The 25,973-nt window shown below is 37.4% G+C and overlaps 1 protein-coding gene across 1 annotated transcript; it reads right to left on the reverse strand.

The window, feature by feature from the left end:
• Window positions 1-1,131: 1,131 nt before the first annotated feature.
• Window positions 1,132-25,917, reverse strand: MDM1 (Mdm1 nuclear protein). Its single transcript, XM_062567675.1, has 15 exons — window positions 25,835-25,917; window positions 25,454-25,559; window positions 22,797-23,158; window positions 22,193-22,327; window positions 19,822-19,974; window positions 17,681-17,817; window positions 15,567-15,666; window positions 11,219-11,257; window positions 10,681-10,856; window positions 9,131-9,403; window positions 7,213-7,361; window positions 6,980-7,110; window positions 5,792-6,050; window positions 4,635-4,703; window positions 1,132-2,361 (listed from the first exon to the last, which is right to left on the reverse strand). The coding sequence occupies exons 1-15, from the start codon at window positions 25,850-25,852 to the stop codon at window positions 2,252-2,254; spliced, it is 2,217 nt and encodes a 738-aa protein (XP_062423659.1). The 5' UTR covers window positions 25,853-25,917; the 3' UTR covers window positions 1,132-2,251.
• Window positions 25,918-25,973: the final 56 nt, after the last annotated feature.

Genomic DNA, 25,973 nt, shown 5'->3' on the forward strand with positions numbered 1-25,973 from the left:
CAAAAGGCAATTCAACCAGAACATTTCAGGTAAAAGCTAAAATCTGTTCAGATGAGAAATACCACATGATGATATGTGAGAGGCCATGAGCTTTCATTCTCATCTCTAAATTGGGTTTGTACCCTCAATTCAACAGAAAATGCCTCCCTCCTTTACAACTTCTATTGCCTCCTTGGTAGAAATAAATACACACATAACATACTGCACATAAAATAAACTCAATGCTACCTACCCAAGATTCACCACACTCACCATGCAATACAGTAAATTGGCATATTTGCTGCTGACTTCCATGCCCCAAGATCAAGCCTACACAGAAACTTTGATAGAGCTGTCAAATAGCCAGGAATCACAAGCAAACTTGGAAAACAAAAACAAAAAAAGGAAAAAAAAACTTAAAGAGGATACCACTCATAAAACACAGATTACAGGTACCACAGAGGAGAAGCAACAGATGACACATGTTGAACTACATGGTTATACAAGAAGTGGCCCATAATGAAGAATCTGAAGAAAAGACAACCAAATCAACCTTCTCACAGTACACTGCAGCAACATTTTCAATTTTAGCCATTAGTTTTTTTCCATTGGAAAAAAAAAAACTGTCATTTTAAAGGAAAACTGGTACTTTTCATAAAAAGTTGTCTCACAAAAACCCAGTTTCCCTTTCAGTAAAAATTTTCTGACCAATTGTAACTGAAGTTTGAAGGGCATCCCAAAGAATAATTCTGAAAGTCCTTGAGATAAAATAGAATAGCTTGACTTGTTCCGAACAAATCTATTGGTAGGAAGCTATTGTGATGCAGAACCTCTGGAGGAAGTGGACACTGATTTTAAATACAATCAGTGCTGGACAGCACTCACGCTTTAAATTATCTCATTTGTGGAGGATTGGTCGTTTGGGGCTGCAGTCTTTTATCTTGTAGTCAGTCATGATTCCGTACATCAACATATCCAGCTTCAATAACTTACTCTTTCTAAAACACAGTCCTAAGTGGAAGTATTTTGTGTTCTAGAAGTCCACAGAGGTTCCAGCTGAACAGTTGTTTGCACTATGCAGAGAAATACCAATGCAATAGACTATCAATTTATCTGTTGTAACTTTAATAGAAACAAAGCAAACTTGATCTTTTTTATTTGAAAATGTGTACAAAATTGATTCCATACAAAATTGATCCTGTATAAAATTTTAAAACCATATATTATTAAAGTTTGAAACCACATAAGAAGAATCAAACCGCTGTAAGAACTGTCTGCTACCCACCTATCTCTCCTACTTCGTGTTAACTTGTTTGCATCACTTGGAGAGAGAAAACAGGCTGTCAGCATAAATCACAAACAGTTTTTGCTGTGACAATGATTACAGTATTCCAGTCATTCAGAAACAGGCAATCAGAAGAAGAGATGATTAAAATGTCAAAGCCAAATGAAACATTCTTCCAAGTTTACTTTAAGAGACCAACTACTCGTAAATACCTGAGCTAAAGTAGGACAGGAGAATACCAGTGCTCAGGTGTTTGAGATTGGTTTTTCTAGAGAAGTTGAAATTAACACTAAAAGATGGGTCTTAGTCATCCGGGCCAAAGAGCTGGGGCAATTAACAAAACCCCAAAGCTTAAACTTCTTTTCTCAAATTCTTGTATGTTCTATGTTAGCTTTTTTAAGAAACAGTAGGATTTTTTTGGTAGCAGCCCAAAAGCAGTAAGTAGTAGAAATAACAAAGTTTGTTATAGCACTCTGCTGTACTCAAAATCCAGACAGCAACTAACAAATGTACCACAGCTGTCTAATACACCTGGTTAAAATCAAGCAACTAAGATTTTCGGTGAACAATGCTACTGCCCCTGAATACTGTCTGAGATCACACCGTATGATTGCAGTAGAACACCTTGAAGAGTAACACACAGACTGCATAAAAATAATTCTTTCAGTTTCAGGAGTGGCCATTGTAAAAACAAAACAAAAAAAAAACCTCACACACCACGACCAACAACCACTCAACACAGCTGCTGTAAAATAATGAATTAGAATTGAATTCTTAGACATATCAAGGACCTAAATTTTCAGCACTGGTCTAAATATTGAAATGTCAAAATTAGGCTGACACATCTTGAAAGCTGGACCTTCTTAGTGATAGGTAAAAGGATACTACGTGACACCTACAATCAAAGTTTTAAAAAAATGTATACAACTACAAACTGTAAAAATAAATCATTTTACAAGACAGTTTCTATAAAACAGGTGAGACAGATTATGTCTTTCCCCAGAAATCTTCCTTCCTCTTCTGTGCTCGTTCCAATACCTGAGATGCCAGTGAGCTGGAAGCTGCAGAGCGAGCAGAAATCTGAGACAGCCTGTCATCTGTGGGGAAAACAACAATGAAAAAATAAATACATAGATTAAATACACATTTTAAAACATTGCTAACATCCACAGACTTTGAAAGTGCAAAAATTTTTTATGCCCTCTGTTACAGTCGTTGCTAAAATAATACCACAATACAGTTGAATTCTATTACTTAGTAACTGACATACTGGAAAAGAATCTAACTAGACAGTCACTAAGACACTAGGTAAGTTTAAGAGAATTACATGCCCAGTTCTTGACAAACTCCAGACTTAGATCTCCTACTCATCCTTTGGCAATTCTGAAAGCACTGCCCATTTCTCCTGCTCAACTCTACATTTACTCTCCTTCATCAGGAGACCTCAGAAACCATTCCTCTGCCACTGAACTCTGTCTAGACTAGATTCTGATAATAACATTCATGAAAGCAACCCACCACTTTAAACAAGACAGACATCCTCAGAATACCACAAATAAAGCATCAGAATCTATGTTGCTGAAAGCATCCTTCTGTGCCAAAAACAGTGCACTACAAATTGTTTAAAAAACAAGAAAACAGGAAGGTTAACACAAAGACAACAACAAACATGCCTTAGAAACGGACTTTAAAGAAGGTCTTTCTGAATACAGGAACTATTTCATGTCCAATGGAACTTTTAAAATTATACAGCCTGGAGGCTGCCTCTCTGAGAAAAAAAGCATAATACTACACTTCTGTAACATCACTACTAAAATGTTGCCACAGCTTTATCAAGATGTTCTCTATGGATAATGAACTTATATACACCAGTTCTTCTGCAATGGATAAACAAAACCGTATCATTGCTTTCCAAAAAAAGAACACTCTCCCTCCCCTTCTCCCTCCCCCCTCAAAAAAAAAAACCAACAAAGATTCCATGACTAAATTCTAGCAAGATTTGTATTTTGTGAGTGTTGCTATTAACTTTTCAGCAACATTTCCTAAATCCTTGAAATACAGAGATCCAAAAAACCCGAAACAGGCTTACACACAATACCTACAACAATATTCCCATGCATGAGAAAATTCCCAATTGCACTTCTACAAACAGACATGTAGTTGGAATAATTCCCAGTTTTGTATGTACATGAACAAATATGGGCATATAAAATACCTGTGAGCTGTCACACTTGCCTGTTTCTGAAAGCTCATATACTCATATACTCAGCCCATAGCAAAAAAGAAAAAAAAAAAAGGCCGTTATAGCATTTAATCTGTGTGGCAAGTTTGTGGGAAGCTGCAGAGTACTATAGGATCTTGCATGTTTTAAGTAGATATACAGATGCTTGGCTGAGCCATCTGCACAACCCACACATTTTCCAGGCAACTGCAGTGACTGAAACAGAGAATCGGCCTGAACCTTGGTTATAACTGAGGAGCACATAGGCGTGAAAGGGTGCAGAAAAGACATTTTAGTTGTTCTTGGGTTTATCTATAAATATCCTGCAGTCAAACATAAGCCTGCATTGCCATTAACCCTATAACACAGGTGATTGTGGCTAGCAGAGCTCCACACCAAGTTCAACCTCATATACCATGCTAAAAAACAACATATGTTAGCTCAAGCTAATGAGGCTACAGCATCTTTGCTTGCCTCAGACTACAGAGTTTACTCGTGTCTGCCCACAAAAGGGCCGAGATGTACTGATGGGCCATGTGCTGGCTCCTCCCCTGGAATAACTTTACTGTAAACAGAGAAAAGGGACAAAACAGCAATCGGAAAAATGGGATGCCAAAAGTATCCCTAGTACACTTAGCACAAAAACAGATGTAAACATTAAAGCAAGGGAAATCATTTTATGTTAAATATCTAGTGGTGTCTCACAAGTAAGAGATTTATCTTAAAATTTTTGGTACCTTTTAAGTTACATCAAAAATTACTGCAGATGCAATCTGCGCTGTGATCATTTTGCAGTTTGCTTCTGTCGCTGTCAATACAAAAGCTAAAAAATGTGCAGGAATAAAATGATTTCAGGTACGGATTTGAACAAGCTAAATTAACCATACTGAATTACATTGTTCTGTTTAATTGTCAGCCACATTTAATGGTTCATTCATACTGGAATACATCTTCATACTCATACTTCAGATTCAAAAATTTTCATCCCAGTAACTTCTTTTAATGATACAATGGAGTAGTTACTCATGCAGACACATAAACCAGTATTACTAGGGTAGTCAGAGATGTCCCACTTTAGTGCAAAATAAAAGTTAAAATGAATCTATGTGATATTTATATGATATACATTAACACATTGGGAAGTAATACCTTCATCATTACAGTTTCTTTCCTGAAGTGGTAACTGGAAAGATCTCATTTTGGAACTCACAACATTCCCTAAGAAAAAAAGTCAAAGATATATTTTAGAATCATTAAGAAATGCACAAAGGATAATAGTTCATTTGAAAAATCTTAAAATGCTACAATATTTTTTCCAAAAACACCTAACTTTTATAAATAGCAAACATGTCAAAAATCTCAGTGAGACTCCTCGACTTTGAGATGAGGTTAAATAAACGCATTTCATTGTATTCTTCTCAAAGCATCTGTCTACGGTAGATGTCACAATAGTTACACAGTGAACTACACTCTAGATGCACAGCCAAAACTTAAGAACATTCTCTGAATTTTACCAATTCACTTAACCTGACCACTACTTGTTCCATTATAAAATAGAAATATTACCTTAGTTAAGCTGTTCCTTGCAATACAAGGACTAAGAGCACTGAGACCTTAAGAAGCTGTACAAAGCCTTTCTGGAATGAAGACTTGAGCACATAAACTTTATTTTGATTAAGAGATGAAGGATTCTTCTATTTATCAGATTTATGGTCCCAATGTATATTAACAACTGTTGATTAAAACTATTTTGAAATGCTCCAGCACAAATTCCTCCTCAGTAATATTCTCAGGGGACAAAAAACTCCAAATGGCTTTTCTGAATTTCCAATACAACTTTTATAGAGGCTTTTTTGTCCCCATATCCTTCAAAATATTTAAGGAGCTAAGTTCTCAGAAATCTACAGCTCCTGCAAACTAATACTATACTATGAAAGTCCCCAGTTACACATCATTATAGGTAACTTCAGCTGCAAAAGTGTCAGAACATTCAGCTGTAGCTTAAAGAGGAAGCACAACTGTTGATGCTACACCAAATTATTCTCATAATGAGTAATTGCCTATTGAAATTAATAAGACAAAATTAGAGTAGACCACTATAATACAATCATATTAGCAGAATCTGAAACTAAAGTTGTGCACTTTTCCCTAGTAAAACTAAACATACAATAGAGAAAGCTTTTGTTTACAAACAATGCATTCTCTGTAGTCACTAAAGCAGCAAGCGCAGTACGCTCTTGCCCTGAAGTAGCCATTCCCACTCTGTGACGCTTTTTAAACACACCCAGTTAATACACAAAACTCACCATTATGCTGGAATTCTGGGTCCTTGAGAGTCCCCTGAATACGACGAGAGGGACTCCAATAAGACGTAGAGCGAATTTCAGCTGTCTTCAGCATAGGAGGAGTAGAGGAACGCTCCTGATGTTCTGATGCAAGAGAAACTCGCTCATCACAAACACTGTGAGCAGGCCACTGATCCTGCCTTAAGGGCAAAGGATCCAAAGTTTCCAGCCCAGCAGGCGGAGAGGTAAGGAGTGAAACAGCTTCAACTTCTACATCAGGCTAAGACACAATAAGGGAGAGGAGGGGAAAAGAAAAGGTAACTGCAACACTGCTACATACATATTCACACCAGCCTTCCTGTACAGATCTTCACATAGGTCGCAAATGTTGGTTTGAACACCTTTCATGAGGGCATTGGAAGAATAAGCATTTAAGGCCTCCGAGACAGCTTTACAAAAAAAACTATTCCTAATAAAATTTTCTTAACATGATCTATAAGTAATCTAGTCAGGTGAAACTCAAAGCTCATTTTCCCACAGCAAAAAGCTGTGAGCTTAGATTTAAAAACAAAACAATCAACTTTTAATTTAATTGTCTCTGCGTCTGTTACAAGATCTTACTACAGATGATATATATGCAGTGAAATTACAGCTATCTTTACAGAACAGACTAAACACAACTTCACAACAATCACATAATTTTAAGATGAAGATCACTAAACACTCCCTAGATGTTTCTTTTTCCTTTTGTTAACTATGTAAACTTAGAAGTAAAATGAAGAACAAAAGTAAAAGGGCAAATGAAACTATTATGGCACATTTACACACCTAGCACATGGGTACCCAACCTATCTTTATTAAACTCCTTTCAACTGATGGAATCTGAACCTGTGCTCCATGTCAAGAATAAGCTAAAGTAAAATTAAGGGGGGAATCAGCAGCTCCCAATGGCAGCTTTTTTACTGGACCCTGTGCAGTTAGCAGAAAAAGCCAACATGGAGCTCATCCAATCTCATGCCAATAGTCTCACTTCTTTGCTTCACGGAAAAAAAAAAAAACCCTTAGACATCAGCATTTGTCAAACACTGATATTAAAAATTTTAGAACAGTAAATGACAACTCAAAAAAGAGTTATTAGAAAAATTATACAAAATGACTTAAAAAGCACATTCATAAAATGCATGATGGTAAGTCCCTTTTCTGGCTCACCTGGCCAGATCTTCTTTTTGAAGCTTCTCTCACATCTTGCTTAGCTGGCGAAGGGTCTGTTCCTAAACCTCTTGTTCTCTGTTGTGGAGATGAAGACTTAGACTTAGGAGGAGACACTAAAACTGCACCCCCTAAAGATGAAAAAATGCTTTATTACATTAAAAAAAATTAATTCATACATGTATTCTTAGTTCTTGAAGTACTGTTTTGTATTTAAAAAGGTCTTTTTTTACCAACAGCCGGTGTGGTAAGATCATGATGAGTCCTCTGAGCTCCACCAAGTGCTCTCAGCTTTGGAGTAGGAAGCCTGCCACCTGTCCCCGAGAATACAGAAGAAGAATCTGATGTAGCAACAGAGGAATTCAACACCAAGGCATTCTCACTGCAAAAACGAAAAATAATGACACGATTAGCTAATGACTTGGGAGTCTTGCATTCATGTTTTTTTTTTTTCCCTAATACACTCCTGTGAAGACTAAGGTAAGTCAAAAAGGGCCATAAAACACAAAGAGCCTGCAGTAAAGCATCTGCCTGCAATGGGGAGTTCTGGATTCCAGTCCCTGTCCTGCAGTTCTTCTAAGTTTTATATTGAAATATTATCTGGATAAAATATACAAACAGTCTCAGGTTACAAATTTAGGCTTGCTCTGGGCCAGTAAACCTTGAATGCTTTGCTGCACAGTGGCAGAGACTAACAGGAGGGCTGGAAGGAGTCCTCACCCAGAGTAACTTTAAACCTGGTTGCTGACAGACATCTCCGAGGTGGGAGTGTAGGTTTGACTCTTTTCAGTCAGTGTGGTAGAACTGAAACTAAGTATCCCACATTTAGACAACCGCCCTAACCCCCAATTTACTATATAAATCAGCATCACCACTTCTGTCTCCTTCCTCCAGATGTGTTTCAAAAGGAGGTGGCAGCATGCCCACACTGTGCAAAGAACCCAATCCTATCAGTGCACGCTAGACATGCTCTGAGCACACCTAGGCAAATAATGCTACATCTCTCAATCTCAAAAGGCCTCAATAGCAGGCAGGTACTGAATTGCTCTGCATAGCCAAGTCCAGAGCAGATCTGGCCACAAACATGACCACTTCTTTAGATGGCAAAAATGCCATCAGAGACAAATATATGAACCACAGGTATACGAACTAGATCATCTGTGGGGTTAAACAGAAGCTAAATAAGGTTTTCAGAACAACAGTTCTGAACGCTGAAGCCCACACTTCATCTCTTTTTGGGTCTATGTTTCAACCTTTCTTTGCCTGGGTTTCGCATACAGGACACTGACCCTAAATGAGACAATTACAATTCCTTACCTTAGATGGATGTTGCAATACCAAAAGGAAGGCAAAATGACTACACGCTACAGTAAAGAGGATCAAAGCTATTCAGATTTGGGGGGGATGGGGAGGAGGAGGTGTGCAAATGCATACAATCTTATCTTCCAAAATATTAGAAAAACTGGCACAGTAAAAAGCCCAGCTTTGTAATCAGATAAAACACGGATCTTTCAATTACCAAACAGAGTACTACTTAAACACTATGCACGTACTGAATTGAACGCTTATTATTTCTAAATATCCCTCCATATTTTTTTCTACCTGGGCTCGGTAACAAAAGCACTGGTGATTACTGGATGCTAGTTTTTTGGGTTTTTTTTTTCAGCAAGTCCCTTATCTTTGCCTATTAATTTGCTTGAGAAAACAGACACTGAAGCACAAGATTACAATGTATTCTATCCTTTCAATACTACCAATCCTGCATTGTCAGCTGGAAGTAAATTGTGAACTTTGATTTTCAACATACTTGGCTCCTGTGTAATCAGTCTGTTCCGAGAAGCCTACATTGCAAATTTTTGTTTTTAAAAACAATCATAAGAATTTGTTATATTTCTACACAAATTACAGATTCTGTCTTGCAAGCTAAAAATCCAGTATTCTTAAAAATTGATCCAACTCCATCAACCAGCTCAATGCCATGAAGTTTTTCATTCCTTATTCTATTGAAAAAAAAAGGAGTGTCACAACAAGATTACCACAGTTAAGTAAGTGCCCTCATAAATAAAGCTGCTTTAAAATATATAGTTATGCTTTAAATTGTTGAGATATTACAGGAAATAAATTATATATGCCACAAGAATGCTGTTTTACCCTTCCACTTTTTTATCCTCGATGGCATCCTTATCATCTAACTCCTGAGCCATGTCAGCAACCCGCTCATTTTCCTTTTCTTCCTCTTCTGTTGATGGCTGATTGTCCCCTTCTTCAGTACCTTCTTGTTCACCCCAAACTAAACGCCTTTTGACTGGAACAGTCGATGCATCTGACAGACCTTTTTTCTCAGTGTTATCTTGGTGCAACTCCTCTCTTGAGTCAGGTTTGTGTAGCACTTTGGGCTTTGGTGAAGTCTCTTTTTCAGAAACTCTAGGTAACAGAAATAAAAGTGTTTCACATTGCTGATTTGAAGAATATGCATGTGTCTAAGTAGAAGACACTCATCCAGTTTAGTCCTTTGCCAAAAGGACAGCTCAGATATTAAAAAGTAAAATAGTAAATGTGAGGTAAGGTTCAATTTCTATTGAAGTTTTAACTGACATTTAAGCACAACCCACTTTCAAGCCAGATTCTATGAAAAAATCCCTTTGGATCACCATCCCCGCAAACAGAATGTAAAGTTAGGACTCTATTTCCTATTTAAATGAGAATTTGGATTTTCAGAAGTGCTTAAAAAGATAACTAGCCCCATGCATAGGACTGCATCTGTCTGACGGTACAAAATTTTGACAGTCAAGCAGCTTAGAAGACTGTCCTTTAGGCACAAACTTTTGAAAACCTTAACCTCTCAGCTGCTCACAGACACCAGTCATTTATATGCAAGTCAGCCCAGTGCACATGAATGAAGTCAAAAAAACAAATCAGCAAATCAAAATGTTTACATTGTACTTGACATCAGATATTATAGTGTAATAATCTTTGAAGTGCTATCTCCCTAAACTTTTTACAGCTACTGCCATGCAAATGGACGGATCTCTCCTCCCCACACAAAGCAAGTAGTGTGCATAGAGCAATGTAAGTGGACAGAGGTAGCCAAGGCATTACTTTTAAACATCAGATCTCAGAAGAGGAAACAACTTTTTTCCCCTTTCTTAACAGATGTCCATACATTTTACTAAAATACTATATTTGATTTTTCCTTACAGAAGTAGAAGCTTTAGTATGTATCAATTTTTATAGCCTTCAAAGAAAGGAGAAATTGGCTGTCCACCATCCCAGCTCCTAAATCTTCATCTCAAACTCAACCACAAGATTACTAATTAATCCTGACAAGAACACTGAAAAACATGTGAGTAGGCAAAACATATTTCATGGCATTCCAGCAGAGAGAGAATCTTACCCCATCTGACTCAGCAATAAATTCCCAAAGGCTCAATGGAACCAATATTCCCACACTAAAAATACAGTTGTGGAGAACTGTGAAGATGTAATACTTCTATTCTTTCAGAAGACTTGATCGCACCTGGTTTTCAACTTGAACATGTATCAACTCATACACCACATATCAACTAATCTAGTAAAGCGGTATATGCCCTCATACGTTCTAGTCCAAAAACACAAAAGATCTCACAGCTAGACTAAACCCATGATTGGCATTTTGTTCAGTTTCAAAGATCCAGAATAACATGCAGGAATGGCTACCTTACCCAGCAAGATCTAGTGCTCTGATGTTGTTGCTGATGCCTTCTTCTGAACTGGAACTTGAGGACACATCCCAGAGACTGTTATTATCGGACAGAATCTGATTGAGATGGTATCGGGAGAAGTGTGTTCCCTCTATTCGCTGCCTGTAAGCCTTTGCTCTGGCTCGAAGTTCTTTCACCTGCACATCAAGGTTTAAGTTTCTGCATGTCTCTTTCAAATTCACTAACATGCTATTGTGAAGTATTTGCATTAGCTAGTGGCAGCTAAAGAAGGGCAAGTGACATAAAATACAGGACCACCTAGAGCACAAATATTGCATGCTGCTGTAAATGCAACAAAAGGAGAGTAAAAACAACAGAAGCTTAGATTTAGTAAGCATGTTCGAGCCATCAAGCCAAAGCAAAATTGTCAATTACTTATTCGATAAGTACAAAAAGCAGCAATGATGAGTGAGTTGAGTGCTGGATTCTAGTTCTTTATCACTGTTCAGACACAGCACAGTGCTCCAAACATTAAAATAACAACTTAGATGCAACCAACCTCCATATACCACATGGAATTTAGGGTGCTTTGAGATGCCTAAGGAGAGGAATACAGAATTATTTTAAATTTATTTTTCTCTCAACATTGTATGTTAATATCACCACTGTAACATCATTTCAGTCTAAGTAATTAATTAAATACTAAAAACTTGTAAACATAGCTCTATGCTGCCTCCCAGAGAGTTCAGTAAAAAGCTATAAAACAAACAACTCACTTGTACTTGACCAGTTTTGGAAATGAATTTGGATTTAGATTTTTAGAGGAAATGAATATGGCTTTCTAAGCCTTACAGTCAAAAACACATTCACTACCTACCAATGTATGACCTGTGTGCATGCATAATGCTAAGTCTGTATGTTGTGAACACTGCAACTCTCCCTTACTATACAAATCTTAGTTCAGTGAGGACTTGATGACTATCTGAGATCTCTTGGTGTTCTGTATTTCGGTCATAATATCTAAATCATTCCTTTCCTTCATCAACCATTGTATGACTGACATATATAAAAAAAAAGTCAGTTTTAGCCTTAAAAACTAAAAGTGATAACCTCCCTCTTTAGACATTACACTGCTAATTTTATACTATCACTTCTATTCCTGAAATCATCTCCGCACTATCTCGTATCCTTCACTCAAACACAATGAAAGTGTAAGAAAAAAAAAAGCAAAAGCAACAAAAAACACTTTACTTTTATTTTTAAATGATTAAAAATAACTGTCATATTGTTGTATGAATCCTGGCTCACTAAAAAAAGGTTCACAGGAGATAAACATTTTATCAAAGAGCAGGAAAGTAACACTGTCACTTCCTTTAGCACATTTTTATAGCTTGTATTCTGCTTTCATGATAGACTTATGCATAGTTCCTCCTGCAAGGAACAGAGATACGTGGGCCGAATTCTGCTAATCCCACTAAAAGCAACTGAATGCAGCAGATAGAAATCTACTTACATCAGCTAATACCCCACAATTTGACCCATTATACTCATGAAGCTTCCAAAGATTATCCCACTAAAAACATATACTTATCATCTTAAGAGTACAGTTTAAAGTTTGAAGTGTAAGTGATTTACTGGACTATTCACTTTAAGCAGAAGAATGAAAAATTAATTATGATAGCCAAAACAGAAGGAATATAAATCCAGAGCAATAGGACACTGCATGGGGAGGAAGAATACTATGTCTCCAGTGAATTGTGAAAAAGTACAAAGGACAACCAGCCTTCTTCAGTGACTCAGCAGGCAGCATTATCTCAGCAGGACACAGACCCCAGAGAGTCCTACTGTGATTATGAATTGCCCACATTAATATTTCAAAAGAATAATTCAAAGAGACTTTTTTATTCTACTGCTGAAAAGCAATCCTTAATAATACATTGCAGAGTACAGAAGTAATCATTATGGCTAAGGTTATACAGGGATTCTATCATAATCTTAGTTTGTTTGGACTCATAACTTCAGAAAGTATGTTTTGGACCCAAAGTTATCTATGTGAAGTCTCAGTTAAGCAAGAAATCAGACTGGATCAGTGGGAGCTTATCATCTAATCACTTATGCTAAGAAAGAGAAGTTTCATAGGCATCTTCAGCAGAGGTGAGTCTCAAAGAGCAGAAGCAGTGGTTGTATACATCTTCACAGAACATTTCTCTTCACATCAACACATTAGTACAGGAATAGGTTTAAAAAGAAAAGTGGACCAGTAGGAAACTTTTAGAGCAGCTTATATTTTACATAGCCAAAGTACCTTCGCTGCTTTGCAGTAAAGCTGATTAGCTTGACACTTTTTCAAGTAATGCAGTCTTTCACTAATCTGCAGTAACATATTTCTCAAATAAATTCTTTCTCATGTCTCAATCATGTCTGAAATGTCTTACTCGGTCCTACTTTTTTAGCCATACTGGATCCCATCCTACAGTCTCATCTCAGATAAGAACGTCACTGAAATTGAAAGAGGAGGGGAAAAAAAAAGAAAAAAGAGAAGAAAAAAAGAAAGGCCTGGCTAAAAATTGTGCCCATTGGGATTTTTATTCTTGCATTAACAGAGTATCTAAGAATTAATCTTGGTTTTCTTTCAGCATTTACTGAAGACTGGAAAATTCTCAATTTTTAGGTTAATTTTTGCTTTTCCTACACCCACATGAAACATTCTTTTAAGAAGAAATCCTCAACAACTTATATAGAAATATTAACAAGACAATAGCAACAAAAACCCTCTATAAAGAGAAAATTCCACACGTTTACATAAGCTAAATATTGCTCTTTGTCTACTAGCAGAACTAGTTTCACATGCTCACGGGCTAAGCATGGTTTGAAGTCTAACTGAGAGGAGAAATTTAGATAATTCTAACGATAAAGGACTTCTATATGAAGTCATACCAGGATCTAACATACATATGTATACATGAACATCTATATACAATATAAGCATATTTTTAATCAATAAACAGTATCTTTGCTGTTATAATTTTAAATTGGATTTGGTTCTTTCAGGTACCCAGCATAATTCCTTCATTCCAAAGGTCCTAAAAAAATCCTAACACTTTTTCCCTCTAAATTCTTCACGTCTAATCCCAAGTGACTTCTTTCTAGCTTCTTTTGCAATTCCCTTGTCAGCAAGAAAATCTCCGTGGAAAAGTCAGACACAGGCAATACACGTCTACAGTGTGGGAATTTACTGGTTTCCCGCATGCTCTAATTAAATGTCACATATATTTACTTCCTGTATCTCTCCAGCACATCCCAAAAAGGATCCTGCCTGGTAAAGCAGACCACTAGTGCTTCACTCACAGTTTCCTTGTGCTTTCCCTAAATTGACCTGCAGTGACTCCTTCCAGCTAACTGCGCAGCAAACAACATTTTGGCAAGAGGCAGTAACACAAGGCAATAACCTTTTCCCTATGCTTCACTACCAGTCACTCTTGAAGCTAAACACTGCTCTGCACTGCCCACTCAGGTTTTGAATCTTACTGACACAACATCCAGGCTCCAGACAAAGACCTCACAAGCTAAAAAATGCTGTGACACTCTACAGAAACTTTGTGTATTAGGTACAATCATGCTGCATGCAATAGCTTACGTTATTTTATAGCCTTAGTAATGGTAAGACTGCATATATGCACACAACATAAAATAAAAATATTCCTCTAACATAAAATAGTCCTCTAACATCATCACAAAACTGTTTTCACAGAATGGATTATCTGATAAACAAATATGAAAAATATTATTATGAAACATCCCAAACTATGATACACTTGAAGAGGCCTGTTTCTCATTCAGTTTCTTTATATATATTCTGTTTTTCCTTTTTGCGCTAAAGAAAAAATGACTTGCTAAATCAAGCTGAGTGAGAAAACAGAAAACTGAATGCTACCATACTACTCCCGTCTTTTCCAGGCAATGTTACTTGCAAAAGCTCAGAACCAACACCTACAGCAATCCACTCCAATTCTACCTTCCACATCAGCTTGGTCCTGAATGATGAAGCAACTCACATTTGCCAGAAGTCTGCCACATATTTAGCAGCACACTCTGTCTCATGAAGATTCCCTCTATCAGCTGACAGAAGCTGAAGTCTCTTTGGTGAAATCTGCCAGGTACAGAATTAGCTCTAGCAGTTTGTTAGTACACTATTAAAGGTTTTTATTTTCTTGACTAATTCAGAAAACTATACTCAATAATCCTGCTAAAAAGTTCTAGGCTCCGCAGGCCGTTCATCATTTTCAGAGCTGTGTCAAATGAGTTCCTGTAGAGTATGATACTGAACTATGAGCTAGCACTTACTGAGTAAACTGCAATAAAATACCTAGATCAGGTGAAGCTTACCAAGAAATTCTGAATTTTATGTATGTCAGAATTCAACTGACTACTATGAATGGATTTGACTCATGAAGTTTGACTGGCAAGCTGACAAACTGGAAGCAGACACAGGTTGATACATTCCCCTGGAACCTCCCATTGTCTAATCTACCTTTTGAAAGCTTTTGCTTGTTAAAAATGAGCTTACCATCAACACTGGGATTATCTGGTCCAAGAGACTCTTTTCTAGACAATTCCGAATTGTAAAGGAAACAAAGCTTCTCCTCCAGTTTCTATGCCACATCAATTAATATATTCTTTAAATATATTAAGAGACAGAAGAGACACACCGTCTCTACTTTCTTACAACACATTATATTGCCTCACCTGAGTTTAAGCTCCTTTTTAAACTCACCATCGAGAGCTTGAGTCATTAGCATTACAATCTCAAAACTGTATTTTATAAGCACCATAATTTTAAGTTTTTTTCATATAAAAACCATTATGCAAAGCATACTCTGGCATTAAATTTTTTTAAGAACACTCACCTGATTGGGAACATTGCTCCTGATACGAGACCAAGCTCCATCTTTGTACAAATACTGAGCTGGAGACAAAAATTTTGATTTATATTCAGTGTTCATCTTCCTAAGACATCAAAAAAGAGGAGGGAAAAAACAGAAAGAGTAAAACTCAATATCTAGAAGACTCTTAGAGAGCATTTTTAAAGTTATAGCAACAATTGTAAGTGTTCTTGCATCTAAATTCCAGGACTGAGATTTGAAAAATACATGCTCATCCTTACCAACACAACTCAAAAAGCTGTGAAAAATTCATTCACAGCTGGTGGCTCCTGAAGTAGTGAGGAGAAGCCAACACAGGTAACATCGCTTCTGTCAGCAGCTGTGGCCCTTGTGGCCAAATCACAACATAACATGCACGTAAACCTCAACTACTTCAATGCAAAGTGAAGCATCTTAGTCACTGATGAAGGCGAGTTTAATACAAAACAGAGCATATTTGCTTAACACACCCAAGACACAGAGTAAGATGGACATAAAACTACGAACTCCACTGTGAAGGCAGTATAGTCCGACATACCGGTGGGAAGGACTGTTGAGGGCAGTAGCATTTGAAACTACTAGAATAATGTTTAGTGTAACTTATCTAGCTATTTCTTCCTGGTTTTGACCTTCAAAAGCACTCAGTACTCTGAAAGACTGCTTCATTTTCCCCTCTGCCACACATGTGCATACACAGAGAAATTAACACAATCTAACCTAAAGCAGGCAATACACAGTATTACAAGTCAGAATTCCTCCTTAAGCACTGACCTGTGGATTTAGTAACTTAAATCCAGACAAGCTTTTGTTTTTAATCTTGCTTCAAAATTAATTTTATTTTCATATATTCAACATAAGTTGAAAAAGTCCTCTTTTTCAGTCCTTCTTCAGAAATAGACCATAAAGCCTGAAGTCAGAGAATGAAATGCACTTTGTAAAAAGGAAAGTATCAAGGAAAGAAAACCTCTATTTTCAGAACCTTTTTTCTTTCCTTATGTCCTTTGCTTTGAAATCTGAAAGAATTCTTTAAGCTTTGCTTGCAAAGCTGAAGAATTAGCTCAAAAACTGCATCAATCCCACTCATTCTGTTGCAAAAGCACATTGTGTAATGCAAATTGTATTCGAAGTGCAAATTCTGTCTCTGCATATTGAGAATTTGCACAAATTCACAGTAATCTGTGTTGAAAACTTTTTGACTTGTCTTGTCACATTGAAGGCAGAAATCTCTGTTCTTAAACAGAAGTCACAACAAACAATTGAGAATTTTCCCCCTCACTCACTGCAAAATTAAATCCTATTTACTGTGTCTAGGAACCATGGAAATCAAAGAGTTAGAGGCTTTAACTACACTACAGTCATTCACTTTCTCATAAAGCAATTTTATTTTTACAGTATTTTGGTGTGTTTGGTGTGTTTGAGTGTTTATTTTTAACTATCTCCCAATATCCAAAGGTAATCAGACATGGGTTAAGTCTTCATTCTTTCATCTAATGCCTTAACTTTGCCAGAAAACCAGCCGAATGAAAGTAACAACTGGGAGATGCATGAAGCTTGAAGATACCAGAGGTAGATAAGATTTATGCCTTTTCAATATACATATTTTGTAATATACATTTTGACATGTAAAAATGGAAGCACACGCTCAATTCCCGCAGTGTAGGAATGCGGCAGAAGTAAAAGATACTTGGATACCCCTCAGTAACAGTCTGATTTCATTTCATTTCCGTGCTTGTTAGATTACCCTGGATGGGACAGACTTATTTATTTTCCTTTACCTTTCATGTTTACTCTTATTACTCTATTGGAAGGTGGTATGGACTAAAGAAAAAACCCAATATCTACCAAGTACAATCTTCAAAATTCTGCAAACTTCTACTTCACAGCCTGAAGACAGGGACAGAAATTAACACCAGGTTTAGATGTACCCACAGGTAGCTCAATCCCAACACTGATGCAGACATCTCTGCAAGCGGGCAGACACTACATGTGCCCTGTGACTGTAGCATCCATCAGATGGTTAAAGGTAGTCTTCCACCATTCTAAATATTAGGGTGCTATATACCTATTCACTAGACTAGGTTTTCCTGTATTATACATACCCACGACTTGTATGTAAAGAGAGGGGTTTTTGACTGATATGTTGCTTATTTTTTTGTTTAGGATGTTTCTGTTCTGTTTTTTTCCCTTGTTTTGATGCATCTTCTGTTGGCTTTTCAAATGGTTCTTTCCTTTTATTCTAAGGCAAAGATAATTTTAAAAAATATCGTATTAGCTAATGAACTAAAAAAACTTTGCGTTCCTTTTGACATCATACTTTCACATAAAAGCTAATTTTATTTTAAAATTTTAACTGTTATGCATAGTCAATACAAGAAAGAATATTACATTCCTTGGTTAATACAAAAATAAAATGCCAAAATGCAAAGCTATGATTCCTAGTGCAACATTCATTTAGTTAGATGACCTATTTTGTGCATTTCACAAAGTGGATTTAACATGAAACACAGAAATAAAAGTATACTGTACCTGTGCATTCCAACCCAAGTTGCATAAAACTTAACCTGTACATTTCTGGAACTATTAATTAAAAAACAAACTGTTGTGTTATATTAAAGCAATATACGCAAATTTATATTAAACAAAAAGAAGCTTTTTTATTTTTTTGTGGTTCTGGTTTATAAAGGGCAGATTGATTTGTTTTTTGTATCAAAGATTTTTCTTTCCTGCTTATTTTATCCTCTTGGAAAACTCAAGCATTATTTCTGATTCTGCTGGGGATCTTTTCAGAACTTTTTTGCAAAAAGAAAAAGAACGGGAAAACTCACACCAAAATCCAAAAATTTATCTTGAATACATTCATCAGAGAAAGTATATGGATGTAAGCAAAAAATGTTTTAGATGTTTCACCAAAAATTCCCTTCTCATGTCTTCTCTTAGTTTTCAGATACCTTCATCTCACTAATTGTCTTTGGAAAATAAAACCTGATTTCCAGTATTAAAACCAAAGAAATGTTTCCTGAAAACGTCATGCCCTTCAGGCTTTCTTCACATCTGCTAAAAGAAGCAAAAGGGGACACAATAGGACAAAGCACTGGGTGGCCCTAGGTTATAACTGATAAAGTGCCCAAGCCTACAATCATCTTTAAAGACCTCAAAAGTATCTATCAATGGCTCAAATTGAGCCACATGCAATCCACATTTAGTAGGTAAGTCGTACTGAACACGTTGTCCGACAGTGGCTGTTTCTGCTTCCTCCAGTAAGACGGGCACTGGACAGACTCACACGTGTTCTTTTTACCCGAAGAATGGTAAGCTACCCTGCAAGAACTGAGACAATGCTACAAAAGCAGCCAGTCATCTCTCCACCTCACAGAATGGTTTAGCGGTGATGCACTTAGGGCTTTATTTGTTCTCTCCTATTTCACAAGGTCCTAGCTTGAAATAATTTCATTTTACTACATGTATTGCTAATACAACTGTAACTGTTTCCTAAAATTCCACCTGCATCTGTGCTAGCCAACAGCGAGACAAGGAAATGCATGGCCTCAAACAGACAACTGGTGCCTGTTTTACAAAAGACATTTTAATGTTTTGAATCGGGCAAAGCCTGCACAGGTTACAAAATTTGCCATTATAGGCCTGTATTTACCTATCAACTTACTGGGGCAAAGGGAACTGAATTATAGCCCTGCCTTCATGTCTCTCTAAATTACAACTGCTGTCTGAAAATCAGTTCTAACTGTTGTTTCTTCCATACATCATGATTTCTTTGTTTATAATTCATTCTATGTCTGACTTCTGAGCTATAAAATTACAAATCTAAGTGGTAGTAAAAGCAAGAGCTCTGCCATAGAGAAGAGCTACATTGCAAGAGATTACATGGGTACCAGTGAGAAAATAAATTAAAGATCTATATTTTAGAAACTCTATCCTAATGTCTAAAAATAAATTTCAATTTAAAAAAGAAGGCCACTCTGAAAATCAGAATCAAATTAAGGTAACAGAAAAAAAACACTTAAAATGTCTCTGTAAACTGAATATATGTATTATATAAACCACTGAGAGCAAACAGAGCTCTGCAATGTTATTTTCTGTCTTTTAAAGCAGAACCACTCTCCACCCAGTCCAAAGTCAATAACAACAGCTATAAAATGTAATCAAAAATTACAAAAAAACCCACCCACATTATGAGAAAAAATTGTAAAAGTATACCAATGACTCTTTTAGGGGAAATATTTACTTGCTCATGAACTGGAAATCCTTTGTCTTCTGAATCACATCTCAGTTGTGGACTCTTAACAGGAGAACCTTTGAAATCTCTCTCATATTCAGTTTCAGAAGTAATTGCAGGAGATTTATATGGAGGGAAGGATTTACTCATATCGTGAATAACCTTTGAATTAAAAAAAATACATGGGGATTTGCTTACCTTAAGATTAAATTTTCAAAATCAGTTAACCAATTCATGCAAACATGCTCACAGATGAGCAAAGAGTCAGTCATGCATACAAATACACCATGTGTAAACTAACCAACTTGTCGGAAAAAAATCAAAGAGAAATTTATTTCAGAAAAATACACTTAGAAGTGATTACTAAGTCATACACAGTTAAATCAACACTCAAATGCTGTTTTTATTGCAGTGTGCAGGTTTCATTTATTTGGGGATACAGCAGGGAATTCTGCAATTCACTTTTAGATTTGTATAGAAGATCACTTTTTTTTTTTTTTTTTAATATATGCCTTAGAACTCAGTTTCATATGCCATGAAAGTCCTCAGTAGAGGTGCTGTCCAGAAGTAAAAAACAACTATTCTGTTTTTTAGAATTGGATGCTTAGGGCTTAGTAATTTGATCTCTCCAGCATTTTCCAATTAACATCATGTTACAAGTGAAGGTACAGGATTTGCCTAACACGCAGTCAGGTATCACCTCCTCTCGGTCTACTGAGAGTTAAAAGATCATGCCATATGTTACAAATATAAATTTTCCTCAGCTTGCTTGCATGAAGGATAACCTGAATGCTCTCACAGAAATTGTTCAAGGGCCAAGTACTGTCATTATTCAGTATTCAGGTATATTCTCCATCATTTAAACAGCAATTAAAAGAAAACAGTTTGTTAATACTTCGAATTTTTCACACAAAATTCTAATCTTAAGTTTAGAACCTGCAAACATTTAAACATATTTAGACCTTCTCTAAGTTATATTTTTCTCTGCATTTATAGTGCCTACAGCCTGATTTTGTATGGCTTTGATATAAGCTCTGCAAGGAAAAAAAATGCTATTTTATATTCTATATTCTTTCTTCTGAAAAAACACAAAGGTCACAAGCATCAACAATGAGAGTATCAGACTGATTTCTACCACAATCAAATGGAATTCTCTACAAGTTTCCATGAAGTAACATCATGGGATCTGCCTTTTTCTGAAACAGTCCTTTGACTTCTGTGTAATTGTAATGCATTTTAGTGAGAGTTTTCCTTGGACCAGGGACAGCTGGGAAACAGACACCTCAAAGTCTACTTGCTTAGCATCACAAGAGAAAGACAGGAACGGGCTTTTTAGTGATTGATGCTAGTTATCAGCATATATTACCTTTGAAAGCTGTTACTGAACAAATCTGCTACCTATGGATAAAAATGGAAATAGCACCATCTGTAATAATCCCATTAATGTAAACACTCCTAGTAAAGAAATAGAAGACAATATAAAAACTCTTTTACAAAAGCATGCACAGAGTTTAAAATCCAGGATTTTGCACAAGTGTCTATTTTATACTGTATTATGACCAAAAGTAGGGCAGTTCCCCTGTTTCTCCTGGGGACCTTAATCCTTATTCAGAAATAATAGACTGACAACACAAAACAGTCCCATAGTCAGAGTTGCTCTTCATAATCTGATTAGAAATAGCAGCATTTCCAATCCTACAAAGTCCAAAAATTCATGAGAAACATCAAAATGCCACCAGACTATCTTAAAATCAGGAGGCTTCACTTCATTTTTCAATATAAGCAGTCCTCATGAAAAAAAAAAAACACAACTGAATAACTATGGAGGCACATATTTGGGTCTAGATGTATGTACAAAAGGATGGAACTTGAGAATGAGAAACCGCAGTAACCTACAAAAGACCAGGTGAATAAGGAATGAAACCTGAATGATTTTAGTGGCAATACGTGATTAAGATACAAGAGATAGAATCTAAACATTCCTATGTTACTTAATGTAAAGGCAATCAATATGAAAACAAAGAGGTAATATTGAATAGGCTCTTACAAGGATCTTGAAGTAAACTAGTGCAAACAGAAAGAAATGGCCCTGTTAGAAAGAACTGAATAAAATCTGAGAGAACAACCAACGACATCTACAGTTTAAACAGCCCGGGGGAAGAAGATCAAGTAATCAGACTTGACTACAATAAGGAATCTTAGGGAAACAAACCTAATTATACTGCACTTCTGTATATTAGAAAAAAAGCATATATGTTACCGCACACCTATTTGTGCCATTAAAAAAAAAAAAAGAAAAGAAACCTTGGAAATCTTGGAAAGTAAGAAACTTCCTGATAAAACAAATTGCTCATCCACTTTTTGGATTCTTTAAAGTTACCTGTTCAGCTGCAAGTATTGGAGACTTATCGTAAGGACTCTTCCAAACAAACTGGCTTTGATATTCAGAACTTCTGGGAAAAGTATTTAAAGGTGAAATATTCATGCCTGCTTTCCTCTGAAGGACTCTATGAAGCTGACAGCACAAAAAAAGTAAAAAAAAAAAAAATTAACACCTATTGTCCCCCGCTATTTATCATTCTTACGTTTCCAATGCACATGTTCAAATCCATTTTGTTTTCTGTTTACATTAATTAAATGAATGCAAAGAACATTTTCTCATTATAGCCAACAACATCAAGTAATTTAAAAATTACTGGCTAAATCCTGACTTAACTGAAACAAATAGAAATGCATTGTGAAAGTCAAAATTTCTACTGACATCAGAGGAAGCATAATCTGGTCTTAAAAGTAATACTCTCCCAAAAGAGAAGCTACAGTGTAGAAAAACATCAAAATACAAACTAGAGTGAGACAAAAAACAGTGTTATTATTCACAGAGGCTAGTCTGTGCACGTTAAGTTACTGTAGATATTAAATTAGTAACTTCTATATCGATCGGTAAAGAAAAAAAAACAAAACAAAACAAAAAAAGCTTCCCTTACCCCATTATCCACTTTTTCTAACTCCTTTTTTGGAGATATAAATGCTACATTTTGATTTGGCAGAGCTGCAGGTGGTGACCTCTTCATGTTGTTTTCTGCAAGAGCAAGAGCTGTTTCAACCCTAGAATCTGCAGAATGTGACTGAACTTTTGCGGTGAGCCTGGGTCCTTCCAGAGTTTCAATCTTTTCCTGATTCATATCATTGTTATTGTGGTCTCTGTGCAATTCTGCAGTCCTAAGAGCTTCAGTTTCTAGTGGATCGTTCAAATCGCAATCTGCTGTCCATTCAAAGGATTTTGAAATCTGTGGGTTATGATAGGGTACCCTTTTCTTGGAAATGAACTTTGGTTCTCTTGAGATTCCTAGAAAAAACATACCAGATTTAAGAAAAAACGTTCTACTGAAGACATAATTGCTCTATTGCAAGAAAAAAAAAAAAGTTTATCGTACAAGTGATTATTAGAAAAGATTATTTTCATTATTCTGGAGCAACGACAGCCTATGAATTATGAACACAACTGAAATTCTGGCTTCTTCCATACACATGCTGAAGACTTCTAATTTCCACTAAAACTCCAGCTCCATGCTGGATCAAACCCTATAAGCCAAATAGGCCACAGAACAATCTTTTGCAACACAGTGTAGTTGATTTTAAGAACAGTGCAAAAAGGCAAAAATTAAACACAGCCAGTGAAGAGAATCTGGCTAACATCAACACAGAAGAAAAACTTGCAAGGATAAAGTATGCCATGAACACACCTCATCACACATGCACTAAGTACCTTGCTGCACAGGCTCTCGCCAATCTTAATAAGGCAGTGACAGACCCCTACGCATCTACTACAGTTCTGGACCATAGAAGACACACCTGAATCAATTTTTACTTTTTAAAAAGTTTACAGAGTGGGCTTAAAACCTTCCCAGATAACAGATGACTTTTTATTGTAAAAGAATTTTGGAAGTGTTTTCATACTAAAAGGATCTGATAACAGAACACAGTATTAGCTTCTTTTAAAGAATTGCTAGCCTCTATAAAGGCATATGAAAATAAAATTACTCTGCCATTTTTAGAAAAGGAATGAATGACTGAACACAGGTAAAGCAAGATACCATAATCCACCTGCACAGTCCTGAACAGCAGACTCACAAGTAAGCAAAGGCCCTTAACTGGCTGGAAGAAATAGTTTCTCAGAGACAAATTAGCTCGTGAGAAAGCAGTATGGAAAGAGAGAAAACGCTACAGTGACAGGCATGCAGAATGTCTGGATGTTTGAGCACGTATGTGTAGGAAGAAATAATTCTAGTGAAGAAACAGTGAAAAGAGTAGCATAGAGGAACTCAGAGCACCAACACCTATCACCTTTTTGTGGTAGTGTCCTAAGCCATTCTTAAAACTGTCAACTATATGTATCAGTAGCAATCTGCAGAGACAGTAAAGTCCTATGACGTGTCAGAGTGACATTCAAAGATGTACATGATTAAATGGCCAAAAAACAACTTGGAGAGAAAACGGATGCAAAGCTGTAGGAAAATTACACCAATTAACAGAAAAACCCCATGAGTACAATGTAAGGATGAGAAACCTCTGTATTGCTAACTTGTGATTTTACTGTAAATCTGGTATTATTTGCTGTTTAAAGCTTCACTGCCCCACACATGTGGCTGGAAAAGACGTTTAGCTTAATTTTTAAAGGAAGTTGATGTGCTTGGAAGTTTGGGTATTCGGGAACTTGTAGAAGTTATTTTCCTAAACCCATACATACAGGTACTCATACACAGAGATATACGCTAAGGAAAGCAGGAAAGAAATATGTTGCACTAATAGAAGAAATCAGTAAGTGGAAGGTATTTCAGCAAAATTATTTATTAAAATGACTGATATCTGGATTGAAAACAAACTATACTCCCAGGAGTTGATTCTTAATTACTAGGCCACAATTCAGAACACTTCCCATGTTCTGGAACGAATGCACCAGATTCTAATTGCATAACCACACCAAACTGTGCAATTTGGTTGTTCTCTATAGTAATTCCTATTTTTTCCAGCTACTTTTCAAAGCACTGCAGTTATCATCAATCTATGGTTTCCTCTTTTTCCTCAATCCATATTGGTCTTTCACCCTAAATGCTATTTCCTTCATCTTCTGCTTTCTAATCCCACAAATGCCTGCCGTAACGGCTACAAACTCTAATTCTTAATCGTGCAGCACTGCAAGCTTTTCTAATGCTCGTCATCTTTTTTTCAGCCAACTGCCCCAGTAAGTTTTCATGACAATTTCAGTTTGCATCAAACTTTGCCTCAAATCAGGCTCATCCTAAGTATGGAATTACATGTTTTCATGCACCACCACTAACCCCGTGCCTCCTCCAAGACACCCTGCCCGGGTTAACGCTGCATCTGTGCCTCCTGTTTGGAATTTAGTTCAAGTTGCAGTTCACAAACCACAGTATTTTCAGGTTCTGCGCAAATAACACTTGCGACCACAACAAAGCTTCTACGCGCGGCGTTTAAAAACACGTTCTTGCAAAGGGTGGGTAGCTAGCAGCACACTTTTAATTGAACGTAAGCCACACACACTGCCAGTTCGCGTCGCCAGGGCCTCGGCGGCTCGGGCTCTTCCCGCGGCCGGGACCGGGGCGGTCGAGGGGCACCTTACCCAGCTGGTCGGACCGCAGTCCTGCCCACGCGGCCTCCTGCTGCTCCGAGGGCCTGCACGACCGCGGCTTTCTCCACCCGAAGCTCCTCCTGTACTCGCTCAGCCCCTGCAGCGCACACAGAGCAGTCTGTCAAGCGGCGGGCACGCACCGCCGCTCCCTAAAGCTACCGGGACAGACCCCGAGGCGGGAAGCATTAAACGACTCCGCGCGTCCGTTAGGCCGTAGGTTCTCAGCGCGAGGACCTCGCTGTGCCGGGCGCCGCCGCGTCCCCTCCTTCCCCGGCCCGGCCCGGCCCCGCGCCCGGCCCGCTCCGCCCGCGGCACCGCGCGGGCAGCCCCGCGCCGCCGGGCGCGATACGGCCGCCGCCGCCGCCGCCTCACCCTGAAGCGCACGGGCATGGCGGGGCGCGGGGCGCCAGCCGCGGCCGTCAACACCACCGTTCCCCTGGCAAAGGCGCCGGCCCGCCCCGGCCTTCCGCCCCGGCGCCTGCGCGGGGCCGCCCAGCGGGGCGGGGAGCGG

Source organism: Rhea pennata, chromosome 1 (assembly GCF_028389875.1).
Source record: "Rhea pennata isolate bPtePen1 chromosome 1, bPtePen1.pri, whole genome shotgun sequence".
Classification (NCBI taxonomy): Eukaryota; Metazoa; Chordata; class Aves; order Rheiformes; family Rheidae; genus Rhea; species Rhea pennata.